Here is a 23,048-nt window from a genome sequence, read left to right on the forward strand (position 1 = left end):
TGGAGGGATGCTTCCTTGGGTTAGTGTTGTCATGGTTTTAAACTGTATTTATTTATTTAGTGAGTGTGTGTCTATGAGTCTGTGTGTCTGTATCTGTGTGTCTCTGTGTGTGTGTGTCTCTATGTGTCTGTGTGTGTGTCTGTATCTGTGTGTGTGTATGTCTGTGTGTGTATGTATCTCTGTGTGTGTCTATGTATATCTACGTGACACCCAAGTTTAAATTCAAAGCTGGGCCAGGGACATGTCTCAGAGGTTAAGAGCACTTGCTGCTCTTGTAGAGGGCTGGTGTTCAGTTCCCAGCATCCTCAGGAGGTTCACAACCACCCGTAACTCCAGCTCTGGGGGGGTGGGGGTCCAAAGCCCTCAGCTGCCTTCCATGAACACTGACATAGATATGTGTAAACACACATGAATACAAATACAATGAATCTTAAGCTCAGAACTCTCCAGTGTCATGGCTGACTCACAGCCTGGAGGTCATCCATTTGGTGTCTTAGATTATCTTTTGTGTTGGGACCACCTGAGGTCAGATACAGAATTTTCCATTTGAGACATAGAATCGGGTGTGGTGATCTTTTGTTTTTGATCTAACAAATAAAGCTTGCCTGGAGATCAGCGTGCAGAGCAAAAGCCAATAGTTAGCCATAGAGGCCAGGCAGTGGTGGCACACGCCTTTAATCCCAGCTCTTGGGAGCAGAGGCAAGCAGATGAGTTCAGGGCCAACCTGGTCTACACTAGACTGATCCAGTCTCACAGAGCTCACACCTTTAACCCCAGCACTAGGGAGGTGGAGATGGGAGTGATACAGCTGGGTGGAGAGAGGAATGTAAGGCAGGAGGAGACAGGAGCTCACTGCATTCAATCTGAGGATTGGTTGGGACAGGATCGCCCCTTTGGTCTGAGGATCCGGTAGAGATAAGAACTAGTGCCTGGCTGCTCTGCCTCTCTGATCCTTCAGCTTTTACCCCGATATCTGACTCAGGGTTATATTATTAAGACCAATTAGAATATGAGGTACAACCAGAACTTAAACTCTTTCAGGTTTTGTATCTTTTGGGTGTTTGGCTTCATGTGAGGAATGATCAGTCTATCCACGGCTTCTGTTTTATACCATGGACAGAGCCACGTAATGACTATCAGTGGCAAGACATACAAATCCCTGGCCCTTGGGCTAAACCCCTTTATACCCATGTCCTTGAGACCCTGGATGAGCTACTGTCATGTACTAGTATATGACTAAACTTCAAAAATGTTACTTTTTGAGGTTGGCTTCTCATACTCAGCACAAGTCCTTTGACATCTGACTAATTTGTTGCATCTGCCAATAATCCCTTTTAATTTCTTCTTAAATGGCTAAGTAATATTTTATCTTTAATGACTCATTTACTAAAAGACTGCTTTCAGATTTGAGGCATCACAGTAAAACTTGTGCCAATATTTACCCACATGCGTTTTCATGCTTAGGCCTAAAGCCCAATGGTGTGATTGTCAGGTCACGGGACAAGCACGTGTTTAGATTTTTAAGAAATTTCTGGGGAGAGGGCTGGCCAGTTAAAGTGCAATCTTAAAGACTAGAGTTTGAATCCCCTAGAAATTGTGGGCAGGCCAAACGGGTATTGTGGTCCACTTGAAATTTCAGCCTTGGGAGGCAGAAATGGGGACTCCAGGAGCAAACTGGATAGTGAGACTAACTGAAACCACAAGCTCTGGGTTTAAATGAAAACCCACACTAAGAAAAAGAACATGAATAAGGAAATAGGAGGGTGGCCAAGGGTGAGTCCCAACCTCAGTTCAGCCCTTCACATGCATTCCCACATACATGTGCACCTACACCCAGACATGCATGCATGCATATGTACATACATGCACATACACCACACACAGTTAAGAATAAAAAAGAATCAGCAGAGTGTGTGTAGGGTTTTTGAGGACAGCAACATGGCTTGAGAGGGGCTTGGATATACCAAGCTACCACAAACCCAACAGGGACTGAGACCTCTGAGGAAATGAGAAATGGTTTTTTTTTTCTTTTTTCTTTGTGTTTAGGTGTGTGTGCATGCGTGTGTGTGTGTGTGTGTGTGTGTGTGTGTGTGTGTGTGCAGATGTACATATGTGTAATTATATTTAGGGGGACAGAGCATAACCTAGCATGTCATTGCCCAAACATCATCCATCTTGTTTTTTGTGACTGGGTCTCTCACTGGCCAATGTGGCTATGCCGCCTGGTGGTCAGTGAGCTCCCGGGGACCCACCTGTCTCTGCTTCCATGCAGCTTGATTACAAACATGTCATCAGCCTGTTTTATTTTTAAAATGTGAGTTTGGAGATAGATGTTCCATTTGTAACCGGACTCTGCTGACACTTACTCTCTGCACTCTGACTGGCTGTATGTATTTCTGCATTAACCGCCAGCCACCTCACAGAGAAATATACGATAAGGTCTGGGGGCCACACTGATCTACATGTAGAGAGAGATGGATTTAGAGGGAAGTTTGTTTCTACACCCATTTAGCAAAATAACAGTAATAAGCAGCCAGAGAGCTCCGCAGCCATTGGTTCTTGGCCAAATTTGCAGGGTCTCACATGTGTTTCCTCCTGTGCTGTGGATCTCAAATGGAATCAGAAGCCAGCTGGTTCCGCCCATAAACATATGTGCCTCTGCTGGGCCCATGGGCATAGTTTGCCATGCTGATCATCGGTATAGCTTACAGGTAAGACTGTTGATGATACTTTCCCCAGCAGCCTGTGTAGTGCCTGGCCAGTACCACCTTAATTTCTCCATGGAGACTGTGACCAATAAGTGTGGTGTCTTCAGCAATAGGGTCTCAACATCCCATTCCCACGGGCAACAAAGAGCCACGCTGATCGGAGCCTCTGTTGTTTGGAGGTCTCTGGACACCTCTAACCACTTGACCGAAGGCATCCCTCACATGATACTTGGCTTTCTATTTGGCATTCTATGGCTTCTGGGAGAAGCATAAACCCCTAAGTTTGATGGGTTAATTTCATGAGCGTGGGAATAAATGGGTTTCTTCTCCCTGTGGTCATGGATTGGTTTCAAAGAACAGACTGTGGAGATGTGAACACAAGTTCCATCTGCTCTTCTGGCGCGGACAGGTTTAATTTTGAAATGGTCGTGATGTCTAAGTGCTGGCCCTGAACTGAGACAGAGAGAGTGGCTGGGAGGTGAGAACTATGCTCTGTTTGAGCAAGAGCTCTGGGATACAGACATGTTTCCCAGGCTCAATCATGATAGTGTTCTCGTCACAAGTGTGAGGATTTGAATTCAGTCCCCCAGAACCCGCTTCAAAAAGCTGGGCTAGATGACATGTATGTGTAATCTTAACACTGGGGAAGCAGACTTAAGGGCCAGCCAGCCCAGATTAGTCAGCGAGCCCCAGGTTCCAGTGATAGGCCCTGTACGGGAAAACGGGGTGACCACTTCTAAGGAATGACCCCTGAAGTTGACCTCTGACCTCCTCTGGCACATGCATACCAGCACACACATGGGTATTTCTAATGGGCATGCCAAGTCCATTAATATGGTCTTTGATCAAATCAGAAGCCTTTGTTGTTTAAAATGTTCTTAGTAGACATTATAATAGAAAAGAGATTTGTTTTATGTCTTTTTTTTTTTTTTTTTTTTTTGGACAGGGTTTTTTTGTGTAACAGTCCTGACTGTCCTGGAATTCACTCTGTAGACCAGGCAGGCCTCAAACTCACTGAGATCCTCCTGCCTCTGCCTCTGCCTCCCCGAGTGCTGGGATTAAAGGCATGCATCACCACTGCCTGCCTGGCATCTAATCGTAATACTTTTCAAAATTATTGTGAATGAAGCACCTCTATGTAATGTTTACTTTGAGAATAAGTAAAAAAAAAAAAAAAATGTGTTATATCTGAAAGACTCCAGGGGAAGAGCAGCATCCCTAGCTGATTTATTCTTTTTCTGATCTCTGATGACCTCTCTTTCTCTCTGCTCTCCAGAGCTACACTGTCCGGGGAAAACAGCCAGACAAGAAGTCCAGTTGTTCCTGTGATCAGAAAACGTACACAGAGCCTACTCAGCAGCTGGTGTCTGCCACTGAAGTAGTGCCCTCCACCTCCACAGAGCAAGTCCCCAGAGAGGCCCCGTCACAGCTCAGGAGGGCCCCGCGGCACTCCCAGTTCAGCTTGGATGACCTATGGATAGAAAAGACTCTGAGGAGGAAGCTGGAGAAACAGATGCAGCTTAGAAGAAAGATGTGCACAGGGACAGAGCACCAGGACCAAGTTCAGGTAAGGCAGCAGAAGATGCCACAGGCCAGGCGTCTTCTGACATGGTCCGGGTGTCTGCCATTTCCTGACTCTGTCCTGCACTGACACTTGTCACCCCTGGTCCCCTGAGTCACAGGAGCTGACCAGTGTGAACCTATGTGTTAGTTAGCTTCGCATTACTGTCATAAATGCCCGAGATAAATCAGTAGATAAAGATAAAAAGCACTTGAGGACCAGAGTTCAACTCTCCAAACTCTCATTTTAAAAATAAAACAGGCTGATGACATGTTTGTAATCAAGCTGCATGGAAGCAGAGACAGGTGGGTCCCCGGGAGCTCACTGACCACCAGGCGGCATAGCCACATTGGCCAGTGAGAGACCCAGTCACAAAAAAACAAGATGGATGATGTTTGGGCAATGACATGCTAGGTTATGCTCTGTCCCCCTAAATATAATTACACATATGTACATCTGCACACACACACACACACACACACACACACACACACACGCATGCACACACACCTAAACACAAAGAAAAAAGAAAAAAAAAAACCATTTCTCATTTCCTCAGAGGTCTCAGTCCCTGTTGGGTTTGTGGTAGCTTGGTATATCATAGTGGGTGTACACGGCAGAGGAAACCCAGTGAACTCATGGCAGCTGGAAAGAGGCAGAAAAGAAGATTGGGGCCCGTATTCCCTTTTGCAGGTACCCCTCATTGCATAAAGTCTTCTGGCTTCTAACTCTTGAAGGTTCCCATGCTTCCCAAGCTTTCCAAGGGTTACCAAGCCTTTTAACACACAAGCATTTGAGGGACAGTCTAGGCCAAGCTATAGCGGTGTAAAAAGACACTGCTCAGCAGGAGCTGCCCCAGAGTTCCCAGAACACTGCTCCCCACTCCTCCTGTGGGATCTGACCCAATCCGGTGGTCAGCATTGGATCCCATGCAACTGACAGCCTATTATAAACAACTTCACTCGGGCCAGCAAGAGCTCAGCAGGTGGATTCACCTCCCACCCAGCCCTGATGGTTACTTGAGTTCCCTTCCTAGGCCCCTACATTGTACAAGGAAGAGCCGCTTCCTGCAAGCCCTCTGACCTCCCCATGCAAGATAAACGAATTGCAACAAAAATTTTAAAAAGAAGGCACTTCACAGACTTTCCAAGTACCTTCTCGATTTTCAATTTGCTGATTTTTTTTTTCTTTCCCTCTCCCTTGATAAAATAGTAAGGTTGTTGCCATGTATCTCTGAAGTACACATTCCTGAGTCCGGCTTAGTCTGCTTGCAGTGTTTTGCAAGCAGATCTCTACCGAAACCCAAGGCTTACTGTTTTGCATTTTTAAAGAATTGTTTTTGAGGTAACATGGAAAGGCATAGGTTCCATCATGCCATTCTGAAACATACTTTGTTACAGCTGACCCTCTTCTCCACTCTCCCGAACATCCCTCCCTTGCTTGAGCCCTTTTGCTTCAGAATCCTTCCATTTTCCTATCACAATTGTTCCACTACCCTCCACACCCCTTCCCTTAACACCCATTTCCCTCTCTCACGGCCCATTTCTAGTCTCCTGGCCTCTGCCCACACTCACTTCCACACAAATAAACACATACATAAATTAACAACTAAGAGCCACAAGTGAGAAAAAAACTTACGGTGTGTGTCTGTCTGAGTCTGAATCACCCCACTATGTTTTCTGGATCCATCCATTTTCCTACAAATAGAATATCTTTTCCCAAGATATTTTCATTATCATAAAAGGAAACCCCATATTTATGAGCAGCCGGTGCCCACTGGGAAGCCCCGGTCCGCTTCACCTTCCCATGGATTTGTCCACCCTGGCCATTTCATGGAAATGGAATTGTGTGACATGTGACCGGTGTCTGGCTTATTTCGTTAATGCAATGATTTCAAGGTCCTTCCAACTGTTAGCATCTAACAGGAGTTCATTTTTTTCTATGGTTGGATATTTCATTACGTGTAGATATTTCTTTAATGGTTCATCAATAGACACTTGAACTGGTTCCAGTTTCTGGCTGCAGTTAATGTTATTTCCTGGAACACTACACGTTTGAACATGTGATTTTTGTTCTTTGGGGTACATGCTTAGCAGTAGGATTCCTGAGCCAGATGGTAATTCTGTGATTAACTTTTAGGGAAATTGCCTGACTGACACTTTGCACTGTTACCTCCTACAAGCATCGGGGGCTGCAGGGCCTCTCCTCCCTGGAACTTCTTTTCTGTTTTGTTTTGTTGTTGAAAGGTAACATGCTGGTGAGAATGTGAAGAAAATTGAACACTTCCACACCGTTAGTAAAAATTTGTATTAGGATAGCCATCTCGAAACACTGGATGGAAGTTCCTCAAAAAAGCTAAAAATAGAACTATTGCATGAGTCAACCCCCCCTTCTTAGTATTTACCTACAGACTTGAAATAAGGATGTTGAGGAGCCCTTTGCAGACCACTGTTCGTAACAGCAGTATTCACAGTAGACAAGATACGGAAATTGAACGTCCATCAACAATGGGCAGATACAGAAAATGTGGCCCATTCACGAGATGGAATATTATTCATCTCAAAAAAGGGGAGTGATTTGTGTCATTTGCATCAAGGATTGCATTGGAGAACCATACGAGATGTGAAGTAAGCCAGACACTAAAGACAAATACCACGTGTTTTCCAAAGCTGCTGAAATCATAGAGGCCAAGAATAGAATGATGGTTACCAGCAAGGCAAGGGCTGGGGGTATCAGAGTGGGGACAGCCAAAGGGACAAATCCTGTTTTGTATCTCCTGCTCAGCACAGTGAATAACTGTCATACAGTGCTTTAGATTTCTTACATGTAATTATTTAGTGTATGCAGGCACATGCCAAGGTGTGTATGTGGGAATCCCATGACAACTTGCAAGAGTCAGTTCTCTCTGGGTTGACAGCCGGTGCCATCAACCCACTGAGCCATCCTACCAATCTTCAGGGCTGTGCATTCAAGTGTCACCGGGAAAAAACAAACCCTAGTATTCTTCCCATAAAAGATGTCAAGGGTCTGATGTGAGAAATGGGTTACTTAGCTCAATTTAATCATCTTGCAATCCCGGGCTCAGCAGGCTGAGCAGGAGAGTCAGACGCTTGAGGTGAGGCTGAGCTGATGGTGTGATCCTGGTAGGAATCACAGGATTGGAGAAATAGCTTAATGGTGGGGTGCTCACCTAGCATGTGCAAGCTTCCTACCTTCAGCACTGAAAAAAATCAAGGCCTGATATCACTGTATATCACGCAAATACATGCAATGATAACTTTCAGATCCATGCTTTAAAATATTTCAAAATATGTTTGTTATTCTTTCAACATTGTGTGTGTGTGTGTGTGTGTGTGTGTGTGTGTGTGTGTGTGTGTTGTGGGTGCCCTTGGAGTCCAGGAATGGGTTTCAAGTCCATAGAGTTGGAGTTACAGGTGTTTGTAAACTACCTGATGTGGGTGCTGGGAACTGAACTCGGGTCCTTTGCAAGAAGTACTATGTGCACTTAACCACTGAGCCATCTCTCCAGCATTATTTTAAAACTTGTTTTAGAAGAAAGTGCAAATCAGAATACGTGTGAGAAAAGAAACCGAGGGTGTGGCTCTCAGATTCACAAGGTGATGTGTGTACTTCTACTTTAAGGCTTCCATTTCATTGTATGACTGAAAGAATATGTAAAACTGATGATACAGATAAAAATATAATTAGAAACCCAGTAAGAATTACCTGGACGACAGTTATGTGCAAAATTAAATCTCAGTGTTGATGATATCAGTTTGTTTTAGAAGGACGCTGACAAATGAACTCAGATAAGACAAATAGCATCTTAACTACAAATCTACTATGGGCGAAGCTGCTGTAGCTCACGGGAGAGTGGGTGCTTGGTATTTGCAAGGCCCAGCATGTCCTCCCCAAGGTATAACCAGAGACTCTGGGCCCTCTCACCTCTCATCACTCAGAGCATCAGCTCACTGATTCAGCGTTTGACCATGTAGCTCACAGCTAGAAACAACAACACAGGTGGAGACCAGAGCCCCCGGGAGATGTCAGGAGCTTTGGGAGTACATGTGGTCCTTGACTTAGATGAGGTCATCAGGATGTAGCTCCATCATACCTCTAAGATGGCAAGCCACACCCCCCACCTCCACTAACCTATCCTACTCAGACTCACAACAGGGAATGCTGGCATATCTGTTCTCCTGTGACCAGCAGAGAGCAATGTACTGCCTACCACCAGACCCAAATCCAATTCCAAGGCTGTTTCCACTAAATGGACACATCCCTGTTACGCTATATAAACTGGAACATCCTAAGTCAGGGGCCACCTACAGGCAGACAGAAACCTATCCCATTCAGTTGTAGCTGACTTATTAACTTCACTTTTAAATAACTTTTTCCATGGGGCTGGGGAGATAGCTTACTGGAGAAAGTGCTTGCCAAGCAAGCATAAAGGTCTACATTCAGATCCCCAGCACCCACATAAAAAGCCAGGTGTGGCCACACGTGTCTGGAACTGCAGAGCTGGGAAGATGAAGACAGACAGATCCAAAGAGCTTCCCAGCCAGCCAGTTGAGCCAATCTGTGAGCTCCAGGACCAGCAAAGCAATGCCACCTCAACAAATAAAGTGTGGAGTGACAGAGGAACGCACCTAACTCCAACCTCTGGCTTCCACACATGTGTATGTGTACCTGTACAAATGTGCATATGCATGAGTACACACATACACACACATGCACACACACACACACACAAAAGGAGCAGACCCCTATTGCATTAACTCTCATAACTAATGAGAACTTTTCATTCGTATTCCTGATCCTTCTAAGTTGCTCCAGGCAGGAATGTTTCAGTGAAGGAAATGGCTGTCCAACACTAGTAATAGGAGACACTGCTGGTAGGATTTGGACCAAGAAAGTCTGGCTTCAGGCCACATTTGAACCACCACGTGCTATAGCCTCTCTCTGAGAAGAGCACAGAGATATTTAAAAGATCTCCATCTGGTATTTGCTAGTTAACCATCGGGACTTGACCATGATTGGCCATTGGAGCGGTAGAAAGATTCTAATATGTCCTTGGATCCCAGCTTGACTGTCAGCTGAGCAGATGAATAATGGTATCATTTCCTGAGATTGGGAAGACAGAGCCTGCTGTGTGGTGTCTGGGTGCTTCTCAATGGCTCCATAGAATTCATGGCTTCCCAACAACAGATGGTGTCTTAGTTATTGATCTATTGCTGTGAAGAGACACCATGGCCAAGCCAACTCTCATAAAAGAAATCATTTAATCGGAGGCTTGCTTGCAGCTTCAGAGGATTAATCCATGGTCATCATGGCGGGAAGCAAACAGGCATGGCACTGGGAAAACAGTAGCTACGGGGTTTACATCCTGATCCACAGGCAGCAGAGGGGGCAGGGCACAGATAAACAGACAGACAGACTGACTGGCTGATTGATTGACTGACTCTGGGCCTGGAATGGGCTTTTGAAAGCTCAAAGCCCACCCCCAGTGACGAATCTCCTCCAAGAACACACCCATTTCAACAAGGCCATACTTCCAAACAGTTCAGCAGAGGACTAATTGTGCAAATAAATGAACCTATTGGGGGGGCAATTCTCATTCAAGCTGCCATAGATAGACAATTATCTCTGGAGGCTAGGAGTCCAAAATCAGAATGCCAATGGTACCCAGTGTTTCAGTATGATGGGTCCTTTCGTGGCACAGCTGTGTATAACCTGAGGCTCCAGGATGCTGAATACCCAGGGTTATCAAAGGCTAACCTAGGCAGTGGCTCCAAGTTCACTGAAGATGGGCATTGTCATGGTCAGGGTGTGCCAGGCTTTATAAGGGCAATCCCAGAAAGTGAGACGGGGGTAAGGGAAAGAAAGAGGATCTCCTGAGAAAGGGAGATGGAAACAACCATCTAGTTTCCCTGCCTGACGACTCCTACAGCGCCATAGCAGAAACCTTGAGATTGGTTAATTCTCATGGCCCACACTCTAGGCATCTTCCACCAATTAGGCGATGATCCACCCAGTTCAGGCTGGTTGCAACCCTACCCTGTCCATCTCTGACTTTATTAGTTCTAGACTTGGCCATTGTAGCTCTTTCTCGGTTCTCACTGCAACATGTATGAGCAGTCTGTAGTTTCGCCAGAGGCTTGTCCCTGCCCTCCCTACAGAGAGCAAGCTTCTACTCACTGGCATAGTTGGACTCCTGTGAGAGTCCTCTTGTGGGCTGCGGGTGGCTGAATTCTCCTCATATTATCTCATGGCCAGCTCACTGAGCCTCTTCTCACAGAGGTCACAATTCCTCTAAGACGCCTTCCACTCTGCTGACCTAGTCACCTCCCGACAGCCCTGCTCCTTAGACCAGCACAATGGTACCAGAGCTTCAGCAGATAAGTTCTGAAGGGACAACAACATCTTGTGCCTGGGATGGGGACCAGGATTGGAACTGAAATTGTTTTGCATTCATTGACTCAGTGGCACTTCTGGTACATCCAAACAGATGAGTCCAGAGAGTTGTTCAGGAGCCCTGAGTCTAAAGATGGAGGACTTGAGCATCGCTGACATTGGAGGTGAAGTGCCCTCTGGGAGCCCATTTTCAAACAGGAGCAGAAGTAGAGCCTAGAGAAATGCCCCTAAGACTCATTCATAAAGGCAGTTAGCCTGCCCTCCGGGAAGGCTCACCATCACTGGGGGGCTTTCTGCTTTGTGTTTGGCTGGCCTCTAGCTGCTCTCCAGAGTCTTTGTCTTTAGTTTTCAAAGCTGCTTATTTAAGGGCCAGAGAAGTGGCTCAGTGGTTAAGGGCACTGGCTGCTCTCGCAGAGGACCCAGGTTCAATTCCCAGCACCCACATAAGGCAGCTCACAACTGTCTGTAACTCCAGTTCTAGGTCATCCGATGCCCTCTTCTGGGTTACTAGAGACCTCCACGCAAGTGTATGTGCACGCAAGCACACACACACACACAGTCTTAAATCAATAAATCTCCAAAGCTGTTTGCTTATAGTGCCCCCCTGGAACTGACAGACTGGTATCTCTTATTTCAACTTTCCTGAGTCCTGTGTTATATGGCAATGCCTTTTATCCCATCTGGGAAGGTTTTAGCCATTATTCCATGTGTGTGTGTGTGTGTGTGTGTGTGTGTGTGTACCATATGTTCTTCTTACTCTATGTTTTATTAAAAATAGAGTTATTTCACAATATAATCTGATAATTAGAACTATTACACAATATATTCTGATCATAGTTTTCCTTCCTCGTCTCCTCCCAGATCCTTCCCAACTCCATGCCTTTTTTCTCTCTCTCTTAAGAAAACATGTAAATATAAGAGACAAACAAACAAGGATAGAACAAAAGGAAGAAACTAACTAACAAACAAAATACTACGAAAGCATAAGAAATAAACACACACAAACACACAACCCCACAACACTCAAAATTGGAAACCATAATATACGAATAGCCAGTGATATTGACAAATAAAAAGCCCAGACCTGTTTACTTTTTGAGGTCTGGGCTACCTCACTCACAATGATCCTTTTTTCTAGTTCCTCCCATTCACCTGAGAGTTTAAGGGTGTTTTTTAACTGCTGAGTAATATTACATTGTGTAAATGTACTACAATTTCATTATAGTCATCCATTACCAGACATCTAGGCTATTTCCAACTTCTGGCTGTTTTCAGTAGAGCCACAATAAACATGGATGAGCAAGTGTCTCAGCGGTAGGATGGAGAGTCCTTTGGGTAGATGCTTTCAGTAAACAGTTTTGTTTGGGAAGAAATACAAAGCTGTCTGGCTGACCAGCTTTGTAGGGGTGGTATCTGAAGCCTCCTCTGCAGATATTACTCCACATAGTTGAAGGTAATCTGTCCCACCAGGGGCTGCAGAACTGTCCTCACATACTCCAGACCCCACGAGTCACCTCCCTCATGGATTTGGGCATGAACCAGACCTCCCAGAGTAGTGTGCATTTGGGCATTGGACTCTGCTCACCGGGAAGTGTCTGGGCAGCTAAAGAAGTTAGGAATTGGCACTAATAGCCTGTTTCTTCACTTGCCTCCCACCCCAGTGCTGGAGAAAGACAATCACCACCTCTCCAGAGTCTCTGCACCTCCCTAGAAGAAGCCACCTGCTCTCCCAGAGTGCCCCAATGGGACTGGACTGCGCAGGCTGGCCAGAGCCCATGCCTGACACTGGTGAGCCTTATGCTTTTTCCCCCCTTTGTCATATGCCTGGGTGGGCTATCAGGGACAGGGGTTATAACAGCTGTGTCTACTTGTCAAGGAGAAGCAGATCAAAGGTGAGAGTGACTGACAGCTGTCCACCCCTTCAACTATCAAGGGGCATGGTCAGCACTGGGCACATGCTATGGTTGAGTCCCCAGACCTGGCTCTGAAAGGTCTCCTCAGGTTTGGCCTCAAGAAGAACACTGAGTTGTCCTTTTGGGTAAGATATGTAGGAGAAGAGTAATTACCATGGGGGGGGACCAGCATGGTGGGGGCTATGAGGCGAGCTTGGGCCTATGTGCAGAGCGAGGGTCCCTTCTTGCAGGCCTCAGACGAAGGGGGATTCATGCCATGTAGTTGATGAGTAGTCTGCAGTAAACGGGTATAGAGAAAACACTCGTGTAGTTTGCTGTCTCAAATCTAGCCAGCGGGGACTCTCTTCCTTGAGTTTTACAACACTGGCAGCCTCTTGGTTCCTTTGCAAAAAAAAAAAAAAAAAAAAAAAAAAAACCAGTGGGCACCATCACACTGTGTATGCATCCACAAAAGGGCTGAATCAGGCAGAAGACCAGAGAGCCCCACATGAACCAGGCCCGACCTCTCCACACAGGTGCCACTTCCTTTACTCGTATCTGGAGGCAGGGGCTGAGTGCTCAGAGATGCTCCCAGGATCTTGACAGACGCACAGATATAGAAACTGTAGTCCTAAGCAGGTGTGTGTTATGTATGCGCAATCAAAAACACCCAGCTGGCGGCCAGGGAGGCAAGTTCGTATGACAGGTCAACCAGGGCAAAGCAGAGAGAGTAAAAGAACAAAACAAAACCAAAAACACTTGAAAAACAACACACTCCCTTTTGCCAGGTGTGGTGGGTGCGGGTGGGGGTGGGGTGGGGGGGTGACGGGACCCAGGCGGTTAGTCAAGGCCATTGAGGGTGAGGGCTGGTTTACACTAAAAGTAGCATTTGCCCACGAGCTCACAGCTGGTCGGGAAGGCAGCTGTAGAGCAGGCCTGGGTCAATTCAAAGTGTGTGTGCTGGGCACTGGTCCCCGGCAAAGTTTAGGCTTTCTGTCTGCAAATGAGCCTGCTGAGACTGTATCAGGCTGTGAAGCGGAGGCTGCGATCATAAATGCACAGCAAAGTTAGAAAAACGCATCTGCTATCTGCTGAGATGATGGCTTTCAAGGAAAAGCCACTCTAGCTCATGGCCCCTCTGTTAAATTACAGAATTACTTAGATACCCGTGGAAGGAGGCTATGGGGATGGGTCACTTAGGGAAGCACTCCAGTGCAGACCTGAGTTTGATCCCTAGAACCCAAGTGAAAAGTCTGGTGTGGTTGTGCGCACTCGAAACCCTAACGCCAGGGAGGCAGAGAGTGGCGCTCACTGGCCGGCCAGCCTAGCCTACTTGGTGAGACCTAAGCCAATGAAAAAATAAAGCTATCCATCAAAAGAGCAGGAGAATTTGAAGATTAACTGAAAAAAAAAAAAAAACAAAACAAAATGAACAGGAGAAAAATCCTTAAGCTCCAGGAGGGCACTGGAAAGTACGTCTGAAACCAGAACAAGAATTACAAGTCCTGTGAGGGCAGAGAATATAGGTAAGATCAGCGCCCCCAACAAACAAACAAACAAAAATGTAAAGGAAAATTCTCCCACCAGTACTGAGAAGGAAAAAGTTAAATGGTGAGTGGCTTGGAAGGCAGAAAGGCAAGAACTGGCAATAATAACCGAGGGAAGAAAACAAAGCTTAGCTAAGCTAAATTCTGAGACAACATGGCTGGAATTATCACTCCATGACAACTGAGACAGAGAGAAATGGGCATATCTCTAAGTTCTCACCCAACAGAGAGTGTAGCCTGCTCTATCCCTGGTTACAAGGTATCACCATTGCTATCATCTTCACTAAGATTATTATTTTTTACTTAATCCATTTGTGTGTGTGGCTGTGTTGCCTACATGTACGCCTGTGCACCATGGGTGTGCCTGGTGCTCCTGGAGGCCAGAAGTGGGTGCTGGATCCAGAAACTAAAGACAGTTATTAGCTGCTTGCTGTGTGAGTGCTGGAAATCAAATCCAGGTTCCTTAGAAGAAATGTCCAGTGTTCTTAACCACTGAGCTGTCTCTCCAGTCTGGACGGCTATTATTTTTGGTGTGTGCTCAAGGTAGGGACCCACATCACAGCAACTTTAATTTTTTTTTTTATTCTGCACAAATGTATCTGCCAATGAATTCAAGCAATGTTCCAAAATACATGCAGATTGTGAAGCTTTGAGTTTATATAAGGTAGTGAGTTCAAGTGTCAGGGCCAGCTTTGAAGATGGATTGTCTGAAGGGAAAGGGTACTCTTTCTCACAGCTGTCTTTCCAAAATTTGTGTATGTGCATGCGTGTGTACACACACACACACACACACACACACACACACACACAATGTGGGTATGAAAGCACATTCATGTGGAGGTCAACCTTGACTATCATTTCTTGCCTGCCATCCACTTTGCATTTAGAGACTGGCTCTCTCACTGGGAACTGGAACTCACCATTTAAGTAAGGCTGGTTGGCCAATGAGCCCCTGCCACTTCCTCCCTCATTCAGAGACTTCAGACACATGATGGGACACCCAGCTTTTTATATGTGCTGGGAACTGAACTCAGGTCCTCTAGCTTGCACAGGAAGCACTTTCTTGGCTATACCACCTCCTTGGCCCTAGTAAGTGAAACTCTGCCATTTGTTCATCCTTCTCCACTGCTGATTCTTGGCCAATAGCAATACAACAACAACGAGTAGGAATACTATACGTATAACTGACCTAGCAGGCATCAAACTAAAAGTAGTCATAAGGGACACAGGTCATCATCACATATGATGAAACGGGCCAACCTATCAAGATGATACAACAATTATAAATATACACACTACACACACAGAGAGAGAGGGGGGAGAGAGGGAGAGAGAGAGAGAGAGAGAGAGAGAGAGAGAGAGAGAGAGAGAGAGAGAGCACATTGGTACAGCCAGTTTGATGAAGCAAATGCCACTGTGCCACTGCACGGAAAAAGGCAAAATAGATCTAGGTAATCAGTACTCCACTCTCACCAATCAATGGGCCATCTAGACAAAAAAGTCAGCTCAGAACTTTCAGAATTAATCTGCACCCCAGCTCAAATGACTTAAAAACAAAACCACCCACAGCATAGTCTCCCCATCCTCTGCAGAGTGCATATTCTTCTCAGCAGCCAGAGGAACTTTCTTGCAGGTCAGACTTCCCATTGCACCTCCTCCTGAATTTATTGCTGCTTTTGTGTTTAACTCTGGAACCTCCGTGTGGTTCTGGTAACACTATTTCTGTCTGAGCATCGGTGTGACACAACGTTGTCTTCTGTTAACTATGGTTTCCTTTGGTTCTGTGGATGATTTACAATGGTGGCATGGTTTTTGTTGGTGGTGGTGGTGGCGGCGGCGGCAGCGGTGGTGGTTTGGGGTTTTTATTTTCCTGACAAATGGCATGTGGCTACTTTTGCACGAAGTATCAGTGGTCATGGAGATTCTTCTTCCCACTCCTTCCCTTGCCTCGTGTTTTGGGTTGGAAACAGCATATTTTGTACCAACGCTGAACACGGCTCTCTGAATAGACCTGATGCTGCCATTTCCTTGCCTAATAACCGATTGCTTTATGGACCTTTCTTTCCCTTCCCACAGCACGGAAGTCTCTAACAGGCTCTGGAGGTGCAGCCCTCACGTGTCCACAGTCACCAGATGACAGTGGCTTTGCTGGGGATTCCTTTTCCCTCTTTTCAGACTCTACCAAATGACTGACCTGTGCTAAGTGGCAGCTGGCTGCTCTATTGTTCTCAGTATTGTTCCTTAAAGACAAATACTATTTAAATCACCCAATCAAATTCTGGTTCGTTTGGAAGAACGTGTTCTTGGCTCAGGATTTGGGGTTCGACTCCACGTAGACCATTCCAGCTGTCTTTATCCAGTTGCTCTAGCGGGGTTGGTTTAGGTTGGCTCATTGCATCCTTTAGTTCCCTCCACAAGACCTCTTCTCTTCCTGAAGGTGCCTTTAGGCTTAAACTTGTCCACGCTCGGTTACAAATACGATCAGTCCCTTTGGGAAGAAACGTAGTGCTGTTATGTAGTCGGCTTTCCCCGCTAAGGCTGAAAAATCTTGGAGCCAGGGCTCTGGATGTAGGAGCAGGAAGAGTGGCAAGTTTCTCCCAGTGCCAGGGCTTGGGGGAGCGTCAGTAGCCGAAGTCCTTAGAGCTTGCCTTTTCTGGCATGGAACTAACTAGCCCTGCCATGTGCTCTCTGCGGGCCAAAGAAGAAATCCCACTACTAACTCACTCTCTCTCTGGACTCAGCCATGAGCAGCTGCAGGAGCCTGAGAAATGTTGGCATCCTGCTCCTAGAGGAAACTTTGCTGTGGGCTGAGGCAGGCCCACCACCCAATGCTAAGCCTCACTAGGTTATAAGGGCAAGGGAGGAGTAGTTTGGATTCGGGTACCACAGACTTCACCTTCCTTACTGAATTGCCAAGTGATAGTCTTCAATTCACTTACTTTATTTTTATTTCCTGACTGCCACTCCAGAGGCTACAAACGTGTTTATAAGTTACTCTTGCTTGCTGCCCTGAAATTGGCTCTAGCCTCCTATTTTTACAACCTGTCAATGAGGTTCTTGAAGGAGATAAATTGGATGGCAATGCTTGCCCCATCTTGCCTTCATCCATGTCTTAAACTTCTTGTCATAGCCACACAGCTGTGCTTTGTGCTGCGCACAGTAGGTTCACAGTAACACTTGCCTGTGGCGGTGATGATATTCCAGTGTCTGGGAACCCTCCAAGGGGACAAGAATAGTAGTTACACAATGGCCCAAGTAAGGGTGGGAAGCCTTGGTCCAATTCCATCCATGACCCTTACTTATTCCTCACTACTCCCTGGGGACATGACCTTTGCTTATTCCCCATTTCCTTTAAATTTAATTGTATCACATCTGTAATAATAGCACATCCTGCGTAATACTGCGGACATTCCATGGGAGGTACCTAACGCGTGTTTATTAAATGCCAAACAATATTTCCGGTGTTACACATTTGTGACCGGCTACTTTTTCATTGCTGTGACAAAATAGCTGGTGATGAACCAGCTAAGGAGGAGCTCGTTCAGATCAGGGTTCAGAGGCGCAGTTATCATGGCGGGGAATGCGTGGCAGCAGGAATGAGGGGGATGGTCACATTGCATTCGCAGTCAGGAAACTGACTGTATTCTCCTTTTTATGCAGTCTGGGGCTCCAACATTTAGAGTGTCACCAACATTTAGAGTGTCACCCGCCTCTATTGACCTAACCAACAAAACCACTGCAGACATGTCCATAGTCTGGTCCCCATGGTGATTTTAATCCTGCCAAGTTGACAATCATCATTAATTATCACACGTCATCCCAGTTAGTCCCACAGCTATCCTGCAGTAATAGTTAGAAAACAGCTCTGTTTGCTGTCTGGAACGTTAAGCGATCCGCCCAGGGTCAAGGCCAGGAAGAGACGACCCAGACTGAAATCCATAGTTTCTTTCTGACCAGCGCTGTTATAGGAGCCTTCACATGGGGTTAACTGTGTGAGAGAGGTCGGACAGAAATGATCTATAGGCTCAAACAGGTCCTGTTTCCATATGGAGCCACTGATTTACCTTTCAGCTTATCACCTTTCTGTGCTGTGCATGAAGGTATTCACGTGAGTGAATAAACACACACTATTCACACGCTTCATTGGAAAAAAAATGAAGGTGATGGCAAGGGACCTTCCCATCACCAGATATGAAGCCTGTAAGCTTGACAGGTGTTGAAGGGCTCGAAAGCTTTCTGTAATTACCTGACGTGGCAACTGAATCAGGAAGGGTTTAGTTTTGCTTACAGTTTCAGATGTTTCGATCCTTGGCTGCTCAGACCCAGGGTGGGAGGCAGAACGCCATGGGTGGCACAAGCTTGTGGAGGATGACACCAGTGGCCGTGAAGCAGAAAAGGATTGGAGACTCCCTAGACTTTCAAAGGCAACCCACAGTGACCGACATCTCTCTGTGCCATAACCTCCCGGACAGTACCGCCAGATGGGACACTATTCAAACCGTAACAGTGGGCTTGTGGAATCTGCCCTCAGAGGGGTAGCATCATCCTATGATCCCTTAACCCTGGAACAGGAAGCCCTGTACACAAACGGTCATCATCGCTGTGGTCTTGGGAAGAAACAGATGATTCGCCATGCTAGACCTTTCACCTCCAGGGACCGCCATCCTTCCCCATGGTATAGCTGAGATTGGCGACCTCATTGAAATGCACTGAAGTCTTGGGAGATCTGAAATGGAACTGGACTCCCTGTGAGTATGTGGTGTTCACTAGCTCATACAAGCTAGACTGCCTAAGCTGCCGCCACCTGCCATGCAAGCCTGACGATGTGCGCTCAAGAGTAGACTTCAGTCTCCTCGGAGACTTGGCCTGAAAGAGCAAAGACCCTCCATTTCTTGGCTATCCCTCCACAGCTGCTCATGGAACATGGAGCCTGAGGCCAATGCTCTGGGAATACTCCTGGGCAAGGTGTCATACTCCCGAGTGAGGGGTACACAGGAGATGGCTGTCCAGTGGGAGCAAGTTCTGGAAAGGGATGAATGGCATCTAGGGGAGGTGCCAAGATGTGAAAATTGAACCAGCACCACAGACCGCAGAGAGAGGAGTGAGTGGCTCAGGTCCAGTATGTGCAAAAGCCCAGTGGCAAACAGAAAACTCAAGGCAGCCAACGCCGCTGCAGCAGAGAGAGTAAGGAACGGGGGGAGGGGGAGGGGGGTGGTACAGAAATCAGTACAGCCATAGCACGTAGGTCTCAGGGCTCTGTAAAAAGAAGCCTTGGAAGACACTGGTGCAGGAGGATTACCTGATGTGGTTTAGCTTCCCAAGATCCCTCTGGCTGCTGCCCTGTGGTAAGCCTGAAGCTGCCTTCCACACAAAGTAGAGCATTGGAGAAACAGCCTCCACCTTGGAGGCAGAACCACAAGCCTTGTGCACAGAGGGCGACATGGAGGAGTGTGACCCATGCTGACAGCAGAGGGCCCTTCTTGTGTATTTCTTCAGAGGACAACCTAGGAGGACACAGATGGCGACCCTTGGTGCAGACAGACTGAATTAGGGAAGCGGAAAGAGGGGACAGCTGCTCCTCCCAAGGTCAAGAAAGAACGGAGGTCTGAAGGGGGGGGGGGACTGGCTGGGTATAAAGGGAGCAGGAAGTGCACAAAGTCTCCTTACATTCCCAAGGCTAGTAAAACAAGACCAGGGATGTGGCTAGGGCACCCTCCAATGCCCAAGTAGTGAAATCCAACACCAGTATCGTTCAGAGCTGACTTAGAACCCACCCCCATCTCCCACCCCTGCCCAGGGTGTCTCGGCTGAGTGTCCAGCGCATAGGGATCGGGATCTGTGGATATACAAGGTTCCCGGTGTTGTGGAGCGAGGAACACATGCCAGTTAGGGATGGAGGTGGCCGCAAGAAATATAAGGCCTGGGATGCAAGGACAAGAGCCTGCTCTTCTCCCTTGCCCAGGGTCATCCTCCTCTGAAATGCCCCTGGCTCTGTAGAGTGGATCTAGTTCCCAAGAAGGCAGAATGCTCCTGCTGAGAGAGGGCGTGGAGGAGGGAAAAGGAAGAGAGGGTCAGCAGCTATGATCAGCTGCTGTCAGGACTTGCCCTCACACTGCTCAACCTCCAGGTGAGGCCGAGGTGGTTCCCACCATCTTGCCTCTGATTTCGTATTTAGATATGGCAGTGAAGGCATCTCATCCTCCAGGCATACTCCAAGAACCCACACAAGGCCCCACAGTGAGGCAGTGCAACTGGCCTCCTTCTCAGAAAGGACAAGTAACCCCTGGCTCCTTGTCACCTGCCACCGACGTCTCCATTTTTGTCTGTCACTGGACTTTGCTCCTGCCATGTCCAACTGTTGGGCATGAACTGTGATACTGTTTTAAAGGGCCCGTGAGTGTCACCACTGCTGTCTTAAGAGTCGCGGTCGCGGCTCACCTGGGCACGAGGGCGCCCCCCAGAGAGCGCGTCCCCAGGCCAGCGTGCGCAGCCGTGGGGTCCTTAGGTGTCACCTAGGGCTGCGGGGGGCTCCTTCACGGCCCCTCGCAGGAACCGTGCTATCCTCTGCCGAGCGAGCCACCCTCGCGCTCGCCCGCCCGCACCGCAGCCGGGCGCCGCCTCCTCCGCGACGCCCGCGCGCCCAGGCGATGCTGGCGGCCACTGTGGGGACCCAGGGCGGCCGGGGACCCGCGTCCGCGCCCCAGGTCTGCGTGCGCGCGGGCGAGAGCGCGCCGCCCGGCCGGCCGGCGACCCGCAGCGGGGCCCACGCGCTCTGCGCCCTGCCGGGTGGCTGCCCGGCAGCGCCCATACGGGGTCCTGCGCCCGCACCGGCGCCCGGCCCGGAGCCTGCTCGGCGGAGCTCCGCGATGTCGGGCGGCCCGGAGCCACGGCCGTGCGGCTGGGATGCTGCCCGGGACCCCGCCGGCCTGTGGCTGGAGCTTGGGCCCGCCTGCCCTGCGGCGCCGCGCTGCCCCAGCGAATCGAGCGGCCCTACCAGTGGCGACCTGGGTACCAGCAGCGGCGGCAGCAGCACGGGGCTCTCCCCCGGTTCCGACTCGGACAGCAGCGGCGTGGTGTGCGGCGGCCGCGCTGCGGGCATGCGCGGCGCCCCTTCGCGCTCCCGGAGCCTGGAGAGCCTGCGCTCGGCCTCCGCGGGTAAGGGCGCCGCCTGCTCTCCCGCACCCTCCGGCCTCGCCGCAGCCTCCCCTCGCCCTTCTCGTCTTCCCCTCCATCTCCTGATCCAACCCCACCCCCGTCACCCCCACGGCTTTGCGCCCCTCTGCCGCTTTTTGCTTATGGCCGCCCGACCACCTGTCCCTTCTCTGAACAGCTTTTTAGCAGGGGGCGCCTTATTTGCAACGTCCCTGCTGCAGCTGCCAAGAGGGTGCTTAAGGTGAGACTGGAAGTTGGTTCGTCTAGACCCCCTTCCTGAACGGCAGGTGTCTGCCCGTCTGCAGCCTCTTGCCCCCTTTCCGTGTGGACAGTCACCCTCTGGGGAGGGTGTGGGTCCCGGTCTCAGAGGGAGTCCCCAGCCAGGTGCATCCTGGGCCCCCTGGAACAAGAGTGAAGTTTCTCCGGATGGGATTCTCTGGCGTCTCCCTGTCCTGTGTGCACCCTCTCCACCCCCATTGCTTCCGGTGTACCCGAAGGGCAGAATTTGGGTACCAACCGGAATGGAAGAGTTTGAACCTCAGTAAGGAGTGAGATAGTCCAGAACAATGGATGGTGATCGTCTGTCTTCGGTTAATTGTTTCTTTATAGTTCAGCAAATGTCTGAGCACTCAACAGTGAGTGCTGTGAACTGAGACAGTTGCTGTTGGGAAATCAGCGAGGTAGAATGCCCCTTATCCCTTGTGCAGAGGCACTCAGCTGGAGAACACTTCTGGCCCCACCCAGACGGCATGACGAAGTGTGCATCAAGCCAGACGGGAGCAAAGGGACCATGCGGGCAGCAGGGCCCCTTTCCCCCACCCCCCGCCTCCAGGACATAGCAGGGACTGTTTTGAAGAGGAACGGAGTGGTAAGGCAGAGAGGGAGGGACGCGAACCTCGAACCTTCTGCAGTTAGTAGACTTGGAAAGGGGAAGGAAAGACGTTCAGCCCTTTGTTTATAGTACTCCACAACTCCCGTCTGTGCTCTCACAAAACAGACACATGATGTTCAGCAAAGTCTGATTATCCCAGCTGTTGGTGTGTTCGGCTACAAATTTCACACTTTCTACTGTGATGGCCTCCTATCCCTTGATGACTTCCCCAGAAACTATGTCCTCTTGAGCCTAAGTAGAACCTATTTTGAAAGTACCAAGGTAGATAATGCCCTAAGAGAGATTTTTAAACAATTTGGCAAGTAGCCCTTTCCCCCTGTCTTTACTCCCGAGCGTGCGTTATCTTATCTTTTGGGGTTGGAAGGTTACCTCCTCTGGCTTCTAGAACTGCAAACCCAGGCAGAGTCTTTCTTTCGATGACCTAATGACTGGAGCCCCCTGAAGCCCCTTCCCTTTTCTTCCTGTCTCAGGCTTGCAAGTACCAGTAGGAAAGGAATGGGGTGGCAGGATGCCAGGGTGTGTTAGGCATCCTGGTACCCGAAGACTCCCAAGTCCAGGGTTGTTTGGGACCCGGAAGCAAATGCCAGTCCCCACCCCCATGACACAGGACCACTGAAGTATCTGCAAAGGTCTTGCTAGGTACATAGACAAGACAGCATTCTTGGGCAGTAGCAGCCGGAGGCACCGGGAAGGAGTTTCGAGTTGCTTTCACATCCTTCCTCCCTCACTTACATCCTCTGCTCCCTATTCCTTGCTGTGGTGGTGAAACCTCACCTGACCTGGAATGGATGCTAAAATTAGAAGGTCCTTCTGCGTGTGCTGTGGATTTGCGTGAAACATCGACACCACCATTGCTTCTCATCTAGATCCCTAGGCAGAATT

At 48.5% G+C, this 23,048-nt stretch overlaps 1 protein-coding gene across 3 annotated transcripts in view; it reads left to right on the forward strand.

Moving 5' to 3' along the window:
* Arhgef4 (Rho guanine nucleotide exchange factor 4) overlaps positions 1 to 23,048 on the forward strand; it is a 104,803-nt gene that overhangs the window by 36,092 nt on the left and 45,663 nt on the right. For 2 of the 3 annotated variants that reach the window (XM_051204363.1, XM_051204364.1), the window contains exon 1: positions 20,761 to 21,277. In XM_051204363.1, the coding sequence (XP_051060320.1) occupies positions 20,770 to 21,277 (508 nt within the window). In that variant the 5' untranslated portion in view covers positions 20,761 to 20,769. Of the gene's footprint in view, positions 1 to 3,984; positions 4,276 to 12,344; positions 12,472 to 20,760; positions 21,278 to 23,048 lie in introns of those variants that run through there. The other variant, XM_051204362.1, reaches the window with a different exon arrangement.

This window comes from Phodopus roborovskii, unplaced genomic scaffold, assembly GCF_943737965.1.
Source record: "Phodopus roborovskii unplaced genomic scaffold, PHOROB, whole genome shotgun sequence".
NCBI classification, from domain to species: Eukaryota; Metazoa; Chordata; class Mammalia; order Rodentia; family Cricetidae; genus Phodopus; species Phodopus roborovskii.